A 17,823-nucleotide genomic window follows, 5' to 3' on the forward strand; every position below is an offset into this window, starting at 1 on the left:
AAGGCTGAGCATGTTCTGGGTTTCCTCACAACATGGTTTTTCTTGTGTTGGTGAAGGGTGGTGTTTTTTGTTACAGGCACTCAGGAGAGACTTTAAACAAGGCAGTAGGAGTAGAGAAGCTTTGGCTTCTCTCTGGGGAGGCTATGAAGAGGCTCAGGAGCGTGGGGCTTAAGCTTTCAGGAATGCTGTTAGCCCTCACTTCGACTTCTGTGGATTCCTTTATTCCTTACATTTGTATGGTGTCCATCAAGGGGATATTCATTATCCATTTTCCAATGCCCTCTCATCCTCAAGCACTAAGGGAAAGCCTGAGATCTCTCTACCCAGCGCCCTCTAAAGAAGAGCTTCTCATGCCACCTTCGCTCTTCCCTCAGCCGCTCACTGTGCTACTCATCATGTTTTGCTGTGCTGGTGGAAGTGGTAAGTACTCAGTCACCCATGCTGCTGCAGGATATCTAAATCAACTTTATTCACGATCACAGTTATCCAATTTTTCACAATGAGTTATTCTTCTCTTTAAACAGAACACAAAACATCTTAAAGTAAAGCAATGAAATGCAAATGACACAAGAACACAGAGGTACATGGGAACCTACACCAGTCAAACAAAACAAAAGATTAGGATTGTTGTTACTTTTACTGGGTTTGCTGGTTGTTTTGTTGTTGTTTTTTCTCCCTGGAGAGAGCCTTGTTCTCTTTCCTACTTAACAGCTGGAGGCCAGCTGATGTGGGAGCAGGACTTAACCCCAATTTTTGAGCTCAGATGCTGGGAGAGCTTTCAGCTTCTACTAACTCCTAGAGTTTGGTCCACAGTAAAACAAACACAGTTAATATATTAAAACACTCTCAATTCAAAAGGTGAAAAGGGAATTCACACCACTGCACTGGCACTCATGGATGGACTTTCTTGAAAAATAGTTTACCCCTTGGCTTGCCCTACACGGAGGGAAACTGGTCCCACTGGTGCGGTGAAGGCTGCTTATTGCACATTTTCCCACATCCACTATTTAATCAACACCTTCCTGCCCCTTGGGTTCTTCCTTTCTGAAATCCTTGCACTGGAGTTTGTGTAACTACTGAAACAGGCTTCCTGTGTGCACGGGTCACAGCTCTGTCCCCAGGCAAGCTGGAGGCTGGCTGCCTGCCTGCAGACCAGCCCTGCTCCTGGCATGGCTGCTCTGACTTCCCCCACACTTGTGCCAACTGGCTTTCCTGCATGAGAGCCATGATGCTCTGGAGCTTTCGACAGCTGGTCCAGGGGACGGGGCTGGGTTGGGGTTGTACATCAGAGGTATGCAAAGGAATAACACAAATCCCTGTAACCCAGAGTATCAGTGTTCAAGTTAGTGCTGCCCGCTGGGCGGGCTGGGGGCAGCTGCAGACCCCCTGGTAGGCTGCAGTGATGGTGGCACCTTCAAGAAAAGCTCTACAATGTGCTCCTCAGCGAGTAGTCTCTTTTTTCATCTCCTCAAGAAGACGGAGCAAGGACGTGTTTTCCAGGCAGTTTTAGGAGCAGCTCTGCCAGTGTTCTTTCACCCACCTCCTGCTATGTGGGACATGATGTCCCCTGCAGCAAGCAACTGTGTATGTTAGATGCTGTTATCCCTCCACCATGCTGTTCCCCTCTGTCCCATCAATGGCCATATGCTGGTGTGCAAGGAAAAACTCAGCAGGAAGGGTGCAACTCCATGGCCTTCCCTGGTCTGGCCAGATGGGCAACATGGTGGGACAAACTCCACTGCTGTGGTGCTCCAGCCCTGATCTCCCCTCAGGACCCAGACACAGTCTCTCCCTCCTCTGCAGCCCTGGAAGGCAGCAGGATGGGTCAGGAGGGGACACAGGCAGCTCCTAATGCTGCCAAGCCACCCAGCTCAGGTGGGTCAGGCCCACAGCCATGGCAGAGCAAGCAGCTGTTTACACAGAAACCATGGGGGCTGCCGTTCTCCCTGCTGGGGACAGGATGTTCCCAACTGGAGGAGGGAAGGGCATTTGTTTTAATAAACCAAAGCAAACCAAACCCCTCAAGTTGTTTTACATAAGGACAGCCATGTCCTGCCAGTGTGGCTGAGTATCACCTGCTGAAAGGCTGAGTATCACCTGGCTGGTTTTGTCTTAAAGCACAGTGATAAAGTTACCAGTAAAGGAAACCCACAGATGTGGGTTTATACATTCTTCTGGGGTGAGGTTGGAGGTTTTCCTCACAAGTGCTGTCTGGATGGTAGTGGGAGAAAAGGTGAGGGAGATATGTCTCCCTCTCCCACAGGCCCGTGGGAACAGAGATGCTGCTGAATCCCTTGTGCTGTGTGGAGACCACACACAAATTGGTAGTGGTGGGGTTTGAGAGCCACTCATCATGCGAAGGGATGGTGATAGGAGATGGCTGGATGATGCTGGGAGGGAGCAAGGCTGTTGCCATTATTGGTTTGCCAAACCTAGCACGAATGCCTCTGTCAGGGAGGAGGTGGGGACAGCCCTCAAGGGGCTGCCATGGGGCTGCTCTTCCGTCTGTGGGCATGAGGTGGGTTTTGCTTCAAAAATCTTGGGTTCTTTTCTGCACAGCCTTTCTTCTGTGAGTGTGCTCACTGCACCTCCCTCACTGTTTCAAAGCTTGCCTTGCTCCGTCCTTCCTAAGGAGCCTCCTATGGTCAGGCTGGCTGTACACAGAAACATGTTGCTTGTTTCTTCTCTTCTGCTGTCTCTGCACATGGGGTGCCTCTAGAAGGAGATGTGTAGCACTGAACCTTTTACTACATGCTGCTATACAGTGGAAACTCCCCTGTGCTGTGCATGGTGAAGAAAAGGGATGATTGCACCAGCTGGCTTTTTTTGAGATAAAGTTGAAAATCCACAAGGGAGAGTAGTCCATCACAACTTCCCTGACACACTGGAGTTCAGCCCCAGGGCTTGCTTGGAGGGTATAAGAGCAGCATCTAAGCTTGTCCATGGAAGAGGGGATCAGGGTGATGATGAGTGACAGCTTTTGAATCTCCTGGATGACAAACAGAGACCAAGACCTGTGTTGTTTCACGTCCTCCTCCCTACCCTGCCCAGTCCCCACCACGGCATCTGCTGTTGCTCTAAGTGCTGCGGTATGTTTTGATGATATCTTTGATGGCCCGTCTGCAAATGGGGCAGCAAGCATTGGCCATCTTCTTGAGCTTCAGCCCACATGAATAGCAGAGACACATGTGTCCACAGGAGTAAATGACTGTGTCTACCATGTTCTCATAGCAGATGGTGCATTCATCTCCCCAGGGCCCTGAGACGGATGGGGAAATGGGTGACTCAGGCAAGCTGCTTGGAGAGTTGGGAGCTGTGCCTGTAACACAAAAAACAGGGTTACTCACGTTGCTTCCTGACATCCCAAGGTAATTTCTGCCCTGAAGCCAGCTGTAGAGAACCATGTCCTAGCAGAAATGGATGCTCCAGGACCATGGTTCCTTCCTATGACCTACTGTCCCACTCACTGAGTCCTGGTTTACATGCCAATGCTCAAGGCAGCAAAAAGGCAACATCTACTGGGGTCTGCTGCCCACACAGAGCAAACCAAGAGACAGCTGTTATATATCCCACCATCAATGCCTTGGGATCATGCAGGTGCCAGGGAGTTTTAAAAGTGCTGTTGAACAGCCTATCCTTTTCTACTGCATGTACATTTATCTAAATATCACTGTACTTCATTGGCATGTTAGAAATAGCAACACTGCATCTTGCTGAAGAGGGTACTGAAGGTATGTGGAGAGAGAAGGCAGAGCTGTAGACAGACCCTTAGCTCCAGTCTAAGCTAGCAACAAGTCACTGCCATACAGCTCTCCAGAAGAAGTTCTGCATCACAGGACCATGCATGTAGCAGAAAATCCACTGCTTCCCGTGGGACCTTTCATGATGAAAAGGGTTGGAGAAATACTGCTGTCTAGGCATCTAAGCAGCTTCCACGTAAAACACACTGAAAATAACCTTTGCAGAGGCTCTCCCTTCCTCCCCAGGGGAGCTGACAGGATAATAATAATAATAATAGTCTGTTGATTATTGTGGTTTTAGAATCCTTCTGGGAGACAAGTGTGAGACTGTGAAAGGAGGCAGTGGAGAGGCAAAGAACAGGCAGCAGGGGATCCCACCACACTTACCACTGATAGAGCTGCAGAGGGGGCCAGAGCCACATGTAGACAATAAGGGACCAGAGACACCACTGCAGAGGACGGTGGGGGAACTCGGTGTTGATGTGGGTGAGCTTGGTGTGGACAATCCCAGCCGCTCTGCTAATATGGTGGAACCTGCACCATGAGAAAAGAAACCTACAGTTATTTTTAAAAATTGAGGCTGACAGGGCACTGGGGATATGTGGCAGGGGGTGCAGCTCTCAGTGCTTGTCAGGATTAGTCTCATCAGCACGAGAATCCTCATATGCCTTTTTTAATGCTAGCAGCTGGTCCTGAACAGACATCAAACTCCCACAACTGCTGAAATTTACTGGAGCTCTCTTAGACATCATAATCCTTTGTTTCTGCCCTTAAATGTGTCCCAAGTCATTTAGTGCAGTTATTTCCCATGTGGTTTCCTGCTCATATGTGCCCTTAGCACTATAGTCAGCCATGGGTTTGTAGCAGTAGAGGACATAGCCTGCAGAAGGGTGGGCAGGATTCCGGCACAAGAAGTGTCAAAGCATTGCCTTGTCAAAGCATTCTTTGCTAACCTAGTGCAAACTGCATCATTCCAGGCTCTGATAAATACATACAGTCACTCAAGGACTTTCCAGAGACAAATATGAGGGTTTGACAATCAGGAAACCTTAGCTATGCTCACTGCTCTGCTTCTTTGGTAGGGTGCCTTCTGTCAGAGGCAGGGATAAGTCACCAAAATGCATTTGGCTCTGGGATGAAGGAGACCTCTCCCCCCATTCAGGAATGTCTTCTCCACTCCCTGCAGGTCTGGATGTGATGGCTCAAGAGTGCAGAGCCTCTTCAAGCCTCTCCTAGGTGTACCCACCTCCATTCTCTTCTGCTCTCATTGTCCACCATCACCTCCATGGTAGTGTGCTGTCTGCCAGAAAAGCCAGCTCTATTCCACAGCCTGTCTGCCACCCTCCCTCAGTCTCAGACTCTTTATTCTGCTGTTATAACAACAAATATCTTAAAGCCCTTCCAGAAGGGAAAAATACTGGGAATGCTTAACACTCTACCTGCTGCAAAGTATTTGTAGGGGATTTTCATTGTTATTGATGCAGCCTGGTCTTCGCTAAGCAAGTGGCGAGACAGCAGCAAATGTGCATGAACCAAAGGATGGTTTCCTGATGATAAGAACTAGCTTGCCTATGGTTTTAAAGTTTCTAGTTCCCCAGACGAGAAGACAACCAGGGTAACTCCAAATCAGAACTAGAATGCTCAGACTTCTTCATGTTACCATATAAGGGGCCAGAGACACAGAGGTTTGGGATCCACAGTGTCCTCAATGAGTTGGAGGCTACTCTCCAGGGAAAAAGCAGCAGTGGGAGGTCAGGAAAACCCCATGCACCAGAAAGGTCCTTCAGTTCTTATTTGCAGAGAGACTACTGAGCCAAGAAAGACCAAATCTGAGAAGCAGGGACTACAAGAGGCAGCTGTGGATTGTGCAAAACAGCAAAAGCAGAGTTCTCCTGCCCTTTTCAGCAGAACAAGACTGAGCAGTAAAGTGGAGCACAAGGACTGAAGAGGGGTGATGTTTGACTCAAAATCTGTTCTGAGGACTATGTATTAGCGAGGAAGCAATTAGACTTAGCCTTCAGTTCCTCAGTTTTACCCCTCTCCAAAAAAGGAGTGCTCTACTTCCAGGCAGAAGCTGAAATTAAATTAGACTCCTAAAGGGCTTTGGAGCTCTCACACTTGAGATACTGTAAAGAGGTACCTCCTTTGCCACACAGATGGGAGCTGAGGCTGGAGTTTAGCTCAGTAAATATGCAAAGAGAATGATGCAGCCTCTAATGACAACCACTAGCAATAGCCCTTCCCCTCCAGTGTGACAGATGACCTTAGCAGAAAACTTGCCCTGTGGTAACACACACTGAAAACAGGCCCAGCAGGGGCACAGGGTTCAGCTAGTTCACTGCACACACAACAAATATGAACATTGAGCAGCTGAACAAGTTTTTCAAGCCTTCCCTCTCCTCCCTGCAGCCTGGAGACATTTCTTCCACTCAGCTGACACACAGCACATTGCATTTCTAGCACCAACCTGGTCATTTCATTAAAGGCAAAATAAAGACTGTTAGGAGCATTTCTCTTCCTGGACTAATAGGAGAATTTGGAGGTGTCCCAAGTATCACAGAGTATGAGCTGATGAAGCATGCTGGCAGCAGGGCAAATGGCCTTTCCACAGTGCAAGGAGAGCTCATCAGTGTAGCAACCACAGTTTTCTCTGGTTGGAGCTGGTCTGAGTCCCAAAATGGCCTTACCCAAGACCCAAGGGCCAGTAGATACCTTGCCAATTCTTTCTCCTAATACAAGGCGCAGCTCTTGACTTTTCTCCAGCATAAGTATAGAGCTTTGTTTAAAACAATCTGAATTCCCTACCAGACAAGACACATTTCTCCCTTGGTGACAGAATAATCAACATAAGACACGTTACTCACGCTGTTAATATATTGCTGGATGGTGTGCAGATACCATGACAAGGAGCATGGAATGAGATCATGTGCAGAGTGGAATGAGTGTGGCCAGCCTGGCTTAACTAAAACCAGATACATGTGCTCAAGGCCAAACATGCTCATTGTGTGCAAAGAGTTCCCACCAAGAGCCAGCTTTCAAATCATAATTTTGAAAAACTAAATAATTCTAAATAAATCAATTTAAACATTCTTTCTCTCTCTAAATCCTCCAGATCAATTGTCTCTGCTGCTAACTTGTCTCATGCTTGATCTCAAACATGCTGAACACACTGGAATCACCTTTAAATAGATCTTGAATCAATTCCATTTGCTTTTTTATCTTTACAGAGTCCATTATTAGCAAAGTCCAAGGCAGACTGAAGCTTTCTCTGCACTTCTGTCATCACTCTGACAGAGGTGCAAATAAATGAACCTATATGTCCACCCTCAAAAGGAAAGAGAATATTTTATTTTCGGAAGAGAGTTTTACCATGGAATGTACAGGCAACATCATGCCAGGAAAGGCTGCTAGTATGCTAAAGGTTTGTAATTCAAAATGGTCTTGCCAAACTGGAAATAGGATCAGAAGTAAATGGGATGGTATTCAATGTGATCAAATGCAAAACGCAGCACTTAAGCAGAGATAATCAGCTACCCAAATACAGGACAGGGAATTAGTCCGTTCAATTAGAAATACAGCTGTCCTACAGAAAAAGGCCTGGGAATTGCTGGAAGTCACCAGATGATCATAAATCAACAATACCATCCTGTTATGACAAGACTGGGCCAATCCAGGGTTATATGAGGCTGGTTAAGGACTGGAACAGGAGCCTGGAGCCACTGTGGTATCTCTGTCCCTGGAAACACTCAAAACTTGATGGGACATAGTCTTGTGCTACCTTGGAAGTTAGCCCTGCTTTGAGCAGGAGGTTGGATTAGGTAATTCCCTGGGGTCCCTTCTGACCTAAAATGCTGTAAGATTCTATGATTTTTAGATAGCAACATTTTTCTGCTGCTAAAAGGAGTAAAGAAATAATCTGTTCTTCATGAATGTTCTATATAAGATGAGAAATCATGGATTCGTACTCCTAAGGTATTCAGGCTAGACATTATGTAGATAGTGAAGCACTGTAAAGCAATCAGACTTCCCAGAGAGACTATGGCATGTCCATCATTAGAGCTTTTTCAGGACAGGAAGGTGAAGTAGGCAGTCTCTTGGGATCCCATCCAACATTTACAATTTTTATGAGAGTAGCTATCTGTATCCATAATTGCCTTTTTATAAAATGTAGTAACCGTGACCAAAATACAGCAGCTGTGGCTGCTAGAGATGCTTTTGATTCTCTGTGTCTATTGTGGTGAACAGGGTGGTTTTCCAGAACATTGCAATCCACTCTCCACGGTATCTATGAAGCCGTCCCAACATTTAAGCATCTCTCTTAATGGCAGCTGTCTGGGAAGAGCTGTGCTGCCCAAGGCTTTACAATGGTAAGAAGACCAGTTACAGTCAATGCTCCCAAAAATACAGAGAATTTTCAATTAACTGTCCCCCTTAATTAATTCATAGAAGTCTTATTTCAACATTTCTTTCTTAAAACAAAGTGATTATGTTGACCTGCTTGTTCCTGCGTAGGCCCAAGACAGAATTGGAAAACAACTCCCAACAACAAAACCAAGTGGGAAGAACAATGTGCTGCCTGCATTCTCCTTCTGAATATCCTTAGGGGCATTTGCTATTATGCAAATAAATACCCAAGGCATCTCTGTGGCCTAGAGCAGGGAGTAGCTGCCACGAATTTGTTCTGCAGCTATTCCCAACCCATTGCTAGCAAGCAGTATATTAATGCTCCCAGATTCAAACTACACAAACTACAGCTGAGGTGAAAAGAAAAGTAATGCCAAAGAGCATGTTGCTTTCTTATTACTGTTGACTTTGGATCACTGAAGGTTGGAAAACTGCTCGTTTAAGGCGTTCATAACACATTTCTTAATCTGGTGTCTATTCCTGAGAGGGGTGATAGAAGGGCAGGGCCATTCCTGGGAGTCAGATAATAACAACAGAACAACAAGAACTTCATCAGATTATGAAAAACATCCATCAACCAGTGAAAGGTACACAGTAACTTCTTAGGATTTGACCCAGGAATTCCTCATACTGTTCCAGTGTGGGGAGGAGTGTTCATGGTCCCAAGGACACAAAAGCAAGACGCAAATCATTTTACCAAATCTCTGTCTCCCTTTCTTATACCTTTCCCCCTCATAATTAAATTCAACATTATACAGCCCCATTGCACTTTTTCAGATCTTAACCTAAAAGGCCTGCAAGCGCAGTGTCAGAGCGCTGGGACTGTGCTTGTGGAAGTCTTGTAGAAACCAGGCTCCACAGGCTGAAAATGTCTGCTGCTTTGAAGTGGAAATGTAGTATCACATAGTCTGAAGACTTCACATAGTCTGAAGACTTCACTTTCAAAGTGGAGAAGAAACAAATGAGCAATACTCAGTGTTTGCTGGCTGCAAACAGGAAAGCATATAATGATTTCTGCCCCCCCAATGTTCTCTGGCAATGCCACTAACTCAGCTGTTTCATTCACCTTCTATTTGCATTACTTGTCCTAGGCTCTTAATGACTATTTCACAGGCACTATAAAAATAATGCATAACCCATTGATCTGCACTCCAGAGTTTATCCTTTTTCTGCCCTTTGAACCCATCCCACTTAAACTTTGTTTGTCCTGGCTTACAGGATGTGGTCAGTAAATGTCCACTACTGTCCAACTCACAATTCACATAGTTTGACCATCTTCACTTTTTTTATGGGCTTTCTTTACCCGTAACCATCATAACAACTATGTCAGGAGCTTACCTAAACTTTGTACCTAAAAGAAAAAATATGGGAGCCTCCTGCCATAGTTTCTAAGGAAGACAAAGTCTTATGCAACATAGTAACTTGCCCAATATGGTAAGTATCATGTGAAGCACATTTTCAGCCCCTTCGCTTTTGTAACACATTTGCTGCATAAATAGGACAGCTAATAAAGATCATGTAATTACCAAGAGTAATCACAAATTTCTTTGTTGTTCCATCTATCTGCAGGTCCCAAGGCTTCCAGCACATGGTGGAAAAGATTAGTACAGCTGCTGAAGTCTGGCCGCAGCCATTAACTGGCACATTTAAGGGGGCTCAAGAGATCTGTGCACTTCTCATAAGTTTCGGTCTAGCGGGCACTGGGCACCTACATTTAGATGCCTTTCAAAACTCTCAACTTGATTTCCTTTTGTTAGGAGCCAGATTTTTTCAGCATGCCAGCTAAAATAATTACCCTATGTCAAAAACTGCTCAATATCCATTCTCATATTTAACACTCTCAGTGTATCCAGGCCATTGATTTTGTTATCTAAACAGATCAAGGTTCTTTCAAAAAATCTGACACAATTGTGGGTACTGAGTTCATGGGAACATCTGCCTTAGGTCTGTCCCATAACACGTGAGCTCCTGCAGTGTGAGTGGGCTGTGACATTACTGAGAATGAATACTGCATCCACATTCATTTCTGCACATTACTGGATTTTCTTGCTTCTGGCCGAGGTTGCAGGAGAGCTGTTCTGTCCCCCAGGGCCACCCAGGTCTTGCCCAACAGTGACTTTTGAATCCATCATGCTAAAACAAAAGAACAAAGCACCTGTTGCTGCCTGGATACATGGTAGTTAAAGATCAACTATAATGTTAGGGAGGGATATAAGCATATCCATCACTTCTGAATGCCATAAAATACATGTATTTACACATCCATTTGTTATGTTCCCACGGCAATGGGAACAATACTGCATTGACCAGAAACCAGAGCTTTCTCCCCCTTCAGCTCAATGTTTTTTTGGCCAACCATGCTCTCAGAGCCCAGCCTCTGTGCTGCAGCTCATCTCTGCCTCTCAGGTGACTGGCATCAGTTGATGATCCGTGGGCTTTTTTTTTGCATTCAAGTATTTCCCAAAGGATTTAAAAACTGTTCCTATAGAACAATAATACATCTTGTCCTTTACAAGCCCATGAAAACATAAGGGATTTTGCATTATGCTACAGAAATGTCCAGAAATAGGTCAAAAAGCAGCCTGGCAGATTTTGCATGCAAAACCGTAAGGTCTGTGTTTGCAGACGGGGATCAGACCACCACTGTTTGAGGAAGTAAAAGTTAGATCCAAACCACATGGAAAACAACAGCTCAGACTTCCCTGAGGATCAGAAAAGGAGTGTACTTTATGGCTTTACTGGAGCCTTGCTGTCTGCCGAGTCCAGAAGGGCAGCAGGGCACCGGCACATCTATTACCCTCCTGCAGTCACAGGCACACTCCAGCTAAGCAGGGGAAACATGAAAGCTCCAGACACCACAGACATTTTTGATTCAGCAGTTCTCACAGCCCAAACCCAATGTTCTGCCTGAAAGCAAAGAGCATACAGAAAATTTACTTTCTTGACCTGACAGGTGAAGTTCAGTGGTTAGTCAGCACTTAGATCCTGCAAAATCCTGAGGGCATGGACACCATGCAATGAACATCCAGCTGAAGTAAAAGAGTTATAGAGTTGGAGCTCTACCTTGCAACCTGAGAAATATTAGACCAACAACGCACCCAGGCAGGTGCTTAGTTCAAGAAGAGATGAAAAAAGAAGCCTGGATTAAGTAGCTGAACCATGAAAAATGAGAATAAGAGCTTTCATCTTGTTTAAGAAAAATAAATCAAAAAGCTCTCTAAAAGATCACAGATGTTAATTACCAGTAATTTCTGTTCATAAATAGCACCTTTTACAGATCCATCTCAAAAAAGGGCCATTTGGCTGAGAGTATTTGGGAGGCCACAGCAAGGATAGTTCTATGAGCAAAAGGAAAATTGCTGACTAAACCAGCAACTCCAAGCTCCATGCTTCTCCAGGGGGGGCATGTATAAATACGGTGGTAGATGCATACAGGAAACAAATACTTTCACTTTTCTTGGCCAGCACTACTCTGGATTTCTATGGACACTGCTGGATGAAAAAGGATCTGACAAAAAAGCAAAGAAAGAGTTCAGTCTGCTATGTGAATCTCACAGTAGTTAGAATAACTAACTCATACCAGTACTATTTCACAGAATAGACAGATTTTATCTCTCCTGAGACAAGCTGCAATGCAAAGAGGCTGGTATATGATCCCATATCCTGTATATTTACTGTAGGCAGGCAAAGGTGTTATAAAGGAGATCTATGCATTACTTACTATGACAATCTCACTACAGCCAGGAATAGTTGATTATACTAGTGATGATAATAGTTTCTGCAGAGAGTTTCTAGAGAGCCCTGTGCAGTGCTAGAGTTAAGCCCAGCAGTTATGGACACAATAGCTCTTGTGCAGCTATTACAACTTAACACCAGTAATGTGTTACTTCATTTGGAATGAAAGCTAAACTCGTGCATGATAGGAGTGTTTATGATGAGGCATCAATTAACACAAGTGGATTGCCTTCCAAAAGGTACTGAATATTAACTCTCTTTCTTCTCCCTAGTCTCTAACACCATAAAATAACCTCTACCCTGCAGTGCATAGGAACTCCAGGCCATTAAGTGCCACAGAACACAGGCCTGTTTGATCCCAATCAGCTTAAATTAGGCCATTTTCCATACAAATCAAAACTCAAATAAACACGAAAGATAGAACTGTGGGGCACATCTAATTGAAAGTCTGTTAAAGGAAGACATTCATTACGTGCATTTCTGTGCAACGCTGGGCATTTATCAAGCTTCCCTTGTGCTGTGTTTAACTCAACAATTTCCACATCACTGGAATGAAGCAAGGTGGAGAAGGATCAAGCTTCCAAATGGGTAATGTACTGGACACCTCTGAGATCAGAGATTAGGGTGTGTGACTTGCTACTGCAATGAACTATCTTCTCTCAAGCGGGAGAAGCTTATAAATTCAGAGCTGGAGAACCAAGATCCTAGATGCCCCTTGCCTGTGTGAGACACTTTTCTACAAACTTACCTACTGTCTGTGCTATGGGTAGTGTGTATAACAACTGTACAGACCAATTACCATTTATATATTTTGCATTCTCACTGTGGTAATTTTATGTGCAAAGTAAGTATAGAACCGCACCCAGAGAGAAGTTTTTTGGAAGGGACAGACACTCTGCCATGAGATGCTGAAGTCCTGGGACAGCCAGGGAGCTACCACAGGCTACGAAACCCATTTACACAGGAATAGACAAAAGGCTGGGAACAGAGGGGGTAAGATGGGAACATCTCCCAAAAAGTCCTATAGATTCTTAGAAGGATCAGGCCAGACAAGTGCCACAGCAGAGACAAGAGAAAAGAGAAGAAGGTCTCCCTTGGAGATAAACTGGAGATAGTAATTGCAGGAACTGTAACAGCAAGGTAAATGAGGAATTTTGGGACACAGAGGAAAAGTCCTGGTTAGAAAAGAGAGGGCAGTCTCCAAGGTTCAGATATGGCCTTGTGAATCACTAGTGCTCTTTGGTGAGCCAGTCACTCACCTAGGATGGAGCTCAAGTCAAGGAAGACCAAACGGGGCAGCATGATGAACTTCACAGAAGTAATTCCCCCTGGTAAATTATTGCTCTGTGACACCTAAGCAAAACACTACTCTGTTCACTCATGAAACTTCAAGTCTTTCCAGCCATTTTCTCAGGATAAGGGCTGCACATGGACAGCAATACCAGGGCTGCTAAGCTTAACCACAGGGAAGAGTCATAATGGGCACAGCTTTCCCGGGCACAGCTTTGCATAAGCCTGCCTGTACCTGCCTGTAATGGGACTGACTGCAGTTGGCATTCTTGCAGACTGGCACTGAATCCATTTCAGATTAAATTTCACTGTTGACTTAAAGAGCTCTTTGCCGGCAACTTGTGTCCCACAGTACTCTGCTGAACTAATTCCCAATTTGGTCCTTTGCCAACTGCTATTGTCAGAAATCCCGAGTAACCAAGGATTCATATTTTTTCTGTCTGCAAGTCTCACATCAGATCTTTCTTCCTCACCACCTGTTTTGAGCACATTGACCAATTTCAAGAAAGTGTGAAAGAAGGATGCAAACCTCAGCAACAATTGGTTTCTAAATATTTTGCAATGGGCAGCTAAGTAGGAGCCCCAACTCATCTGTCCATGGTAAAGGAGGCAGGAGAGGGTAGCCCACACACTTTGTATATATCCAGCATGGATGTGAATACAGACTTACCCACACCAAATGCTGGCTCTGGGGTTGTTTTTTTCAGGCCCAGTGCTGGCTCCTGGCCAGCATTAGGAGACATCCAGAGAGCTACTATATTGTGCAGCTGTTCTGGTGGGGCTGGAGCTATTGATGTGCATGGAAAGAAAGGACACAGAGAAGTTGGCAACTTGGCTTCATTAGTGTGACTGTTGATGGAACATGTTATTTCATTGCTCAAAAGAAAACTTTAATATTACTGGAAAGAATGAAATTCACAAGGGAAACCACACACAAAAAAAAAAAAGGAGATGAAGGAAGATGGTTTACATGCTGGTGATTCACTCTGAGACAAAAGAAAATGAAAGAATATTCCCAACCAGATCCCCAAACACTAAACATATAAACTTATTGCTGCGATAGCTCCTCCAGACATGAGTCATACATTTTAAAACCGTATGGGGTCAATCAATTTAACTTCATAAATGAATTACACCACCAAAACCTGACCAAAACCAGACCATTGCATCCAAACTGGCTCATTTCAGCCTTTCAGAGATGTCGATAAAACTGTGAGTTGAAATGCTTACCAGTAAAAGCTGAGAGCAGTAAATCAAATATAATTGTCTGTTTTTGTTGACTGTACAGGAATGATGCCTGAAAAAAAACAACCCAAGCCTGAACTAATGAAATTCCTAAAGGATACACAAAGATTGTTTCATTTCAACATACCTAATGATCTGGGTTTCTCTTTGGTTGTTTTTATGTGCATAATCCACAGAATTTCTAAATTAAGACCACCACTTAACATATAAAATATTTAGAAGGGGTTCCCTGACAAAAAAGATCTATTGCCTCCCTCAATAGCTCGTTCCCATAGTTAATTACTCTCATTTATGTTTAATTTAAATTTGTCCCTTCATTTTCCAGAAGCTTGATATTTTTTATGCTATTATCTGCTACATTAAAGTGCACTCCTCGTTCATTTATCTTTCCTCCATGTGGTCAAGTCGCCTTTTAAACTTTTCTTTGCAACAAATTGACATTCTTCCACCACCCCACTTCCACTACAGATGACTGTGACCTCTCACTGTGCTATAGTGGGGCTTGGGTTTAATTAATTTACATTTTCTGAGACAGCATGAAGAAAAATAGTGTTTCCAACCTCATCTTTATTTTCTGCTCTTTAATTTCTCCTACAGCAAATATATTGCCAGTATATGATGCCAAATTGATAAGATGAAAACAGAAGTCAGAATTCTTTACTATTGAACTAACCTCACACTGCCCTTCTCTCCTACAGAGTCCTATAAGATCACCAGCCTGAGCAGAGATGGTCTCCCCTGATATACAGATGCTGTATCCCCAGCATTGTGGAGTAAGTGCAGTCAGCAAATGCCAGCTTCTATGGCAAAGCCACAAGCCAGCAGAGACCTGAGCTTGCTCTTGCTCTGCATCAGGACTAAATAACTTATCTCCAGGCATGAAATACAGTATCCAGTGATCAATACCCTGAGTCATCTTGTTCTCCAGTCAAAAATAAACCTTCTCTAGGTCCAAGAGTAGCTCTCCATCCTCCAAAAAGTTGGAGAAGAAGCAAATCCATCAACTTTAATTTCATTTTATAGTCAGCTGTAGTGCTGAAGTCCACTTAACACTGTATAATGTTGCTTTGGTTAATCTCATAAAGGTGTGCCCCAGGAATACAATGACTTCTGCTATTTAGGATAGGTTTTGTACAACTCTGCCTTTTGCAGTATTTGTGTCTCATTTCTTTCAAGGATACGGAACATCACTTTTTCTGTTACATCTAGAAAAAGATGACTATAAATTCTTCTGCTGTGATATAAAGCTCAAACTACAAAAGACATCTCACAAAATTACTCTTGTTTGCATTCTGAAGATGGAGCTTGTCATTAGAAAGATGAACACTTTACATTCTTCTTACATTTTCTAGTATTATAATGACAGATATTATGGCAAGTACCATAATCTGTTCCACTGCAGTGCAAACAGTGCACATCACCTCCCTAATAACATTGCAAAAGCTAGAGATGGGAGTTCATTATTTTCTTTGCCTTCTGCCGGGATATTGCTGATCCATATAATTACTGCAGTTGCAGATGCATGCAGTGTTGGGACAGCATCTTTTCTCTGGGCAGTTGCGCTGTACTGACATTGTACTGATATTGGGACTGTACTGCTCCCAGCATTGTTATACTGGAAATATAGGTATGAAAAGCTCTAACATATATTTTAATACCTGTTAAAAATTGCAGGCAACCTCCAATTTTGCAGCTTGTGACTTGGAGATAGCATCTTGCTGCCCAAGCTAACGTGGATAAAGCTGTACACTCAGCAGGGTCCTACCCTTTCCTTAAGAGAGGCAAGGTCAGAAAGTCCAGTTCTTTTCACTTACACCTCATTTAAGAACAACAGCCCATTTTCAGGTTCTCTTCCAGTGACTTAGGCCAGAAAAGTCTGTCATGTGGTCACAAATACAAATAGTGAGGAGTTTTCAAGCTCTACAGATTTCATTTCATGCATCCAAATGTACATTTATCTAAAATATGTGCTGGGAATGTACTGGTTTGGGCTGAACTTGTGATCAGGCAGGGAGGACAAACACAGGGTATGCGCAGCAGGAGGCCTGTGTTAAAGTCCCTGCTCTGCCGAATTCAGTGTGAGGACAAGATTCTGTCCCTCTGGCGAGACACATCCCTACTGCCCTGTTTCAGAACCCACTGCAAGCAAGCTGTTTGGCCTGTGCCAAACTGCCAGAATTAGTGATCTCATATGAAAGGAAGCACTGGTCAATAATGTAGTTTTACCAGCAGCTCAATAGCCTGAGGATGTTTTCCTTCTAACATACATAGGAGCACTTAATCTCTGACTTTATTGGGATCTGTTTGATTTCACCTACCAGTATCACAGTGATATGTTGGTGGAGAGCAGAGCTAGCCATGGATTATGTTCAGTACTCACAACAAATGTAATCAGGCTGAATTAGCAGGGATTGAGTCTCGGGCTCCTGGAAATAAATTGTGATATTACATTTGTCATCTGTGAGCCTTTAACAGCCACAAAACCCTCACAGCACAGGCCTATGGTCAACTTCAAGCAAATTATACAAGGCATTTCATACTGTGATTAAGGTGAACTGGACCCTGCAGACAGATGTGTGTGTGTGTTCATCACAATTTACCTTCAAAGACTGTCTATAAATCCTATAAAAGGAGGTGTTGTTTGGCTTTTGGGTTTGTTGTAATTTTTTTTCACCTGTTAGGTAAGAGGGAGATTTGAAGAAAGGATTTGAAGCAAAATGGAATATAAGTATACTTAAAGACATATGAATACAACAGTATAAACAGAAAGGAGTATTTTAAAATCATCTCCAGTTAGAGGGGTTCCAGGAATTACATCATGTTCTCAGAATCCATCATTCGCTCTCTGACACTGACACCAGCAGAACCACAACATGGTACAAATTTATGGCCAAACACATCCTACATTTAGTCTAATACACATATACACACACACACACAAAAGTAAATCTGATCCTGAGCTAATGCAAAGCTTTTCCCTCGATACCTTTGAAATATGACTTGCAGCATTTAAATGAAGTATTTCAGCTATCAGAGCTTAAAAACAGAGCAAAAATACCAAGAGGAAGAGGCCAGTTCTTCAGAGATCAATTAATTGCCTTAAACTGGGCTAGAGGAAACTCTTCTCCTGTTGAAATGGTCAGTGCCAAGCTTTGTGCACAGCTGGGATCATGAGGCACAAGGTTTCCTCTCTGCTTGCTAGCCCATCTCTTGCATGCAAACCTGTAGAAAGAAGTCTTTTGGGAATTGGTCAGGCCAGATAGCTAACAAAGAAAAGGGTATCAGATCTCATTTTTCCTGCTGGCTATGCCCTGTATTAGCTCAGCTCAAAGCACCTTCACCTTCCTGGCTTCTCCTAGGTCAGTGGTGACTCATCTGTACTTTAATCGAGGTCTCTGAGACTTAAATC

The 17,823-nt window shown here is 43.9% G+C and overlaps 1 protein-coding gene across 5 annotated transcripts in view; it reads right to left on the bottom strand.

The window, feature by feature from the left end:
* Positions 1 to 445: 445 nt before the first annotated feature.
* Positions 446 to 17,823, bottom strand: part of NEURL1 (neuralized E3 ubiquitin protein ligase 1) — a 152,411-nt gene continuing 135,033 nt past the window's right edge. For 4 of the 5 annotated variants that reach the window (XM_032695317.1, XM_032695316.1, XM_032695318.1 and 1 more), the window contains 2 exons: positions 4,128 to 4,274; positions 2,873 to 3,319 (listed from right to left, as the gene is read on the bottom strand). In XM_032695317.1, coding sequence (XP_032551208.1) covers positions 3,078 to 3,319; positions 4,128 to 4,274 — 389 coding nt within the window. In that variant the 3' untranslated portion in view covers positions 2,873 to 3,077. Of the gene's footprint in view, positions 3,320 to 4,127; positions 4,275 to 17,823 lie in introns of all 5 variants that reach the window. The other variant, XM_032695314.1, reaches the window with a different exon arrangement.

The sequence above is a fragment of the Chiroxiphia lanceolata genome, chromosome 8 (assembly GCF_009829145.1).
Source record: "Chiroxiphia lanceolata isolate bChiLan1 chromosome 8, bChiLan1.pri, whole genome shotgun sequence".
Taxonomy (NCBI): domain Eukaryota; kingdom Metazoa; phylum Chordata; class Aves; order Passeriformes; family Pipridae; genus Chiroxiphia; species Chiroxiphia lanceolata.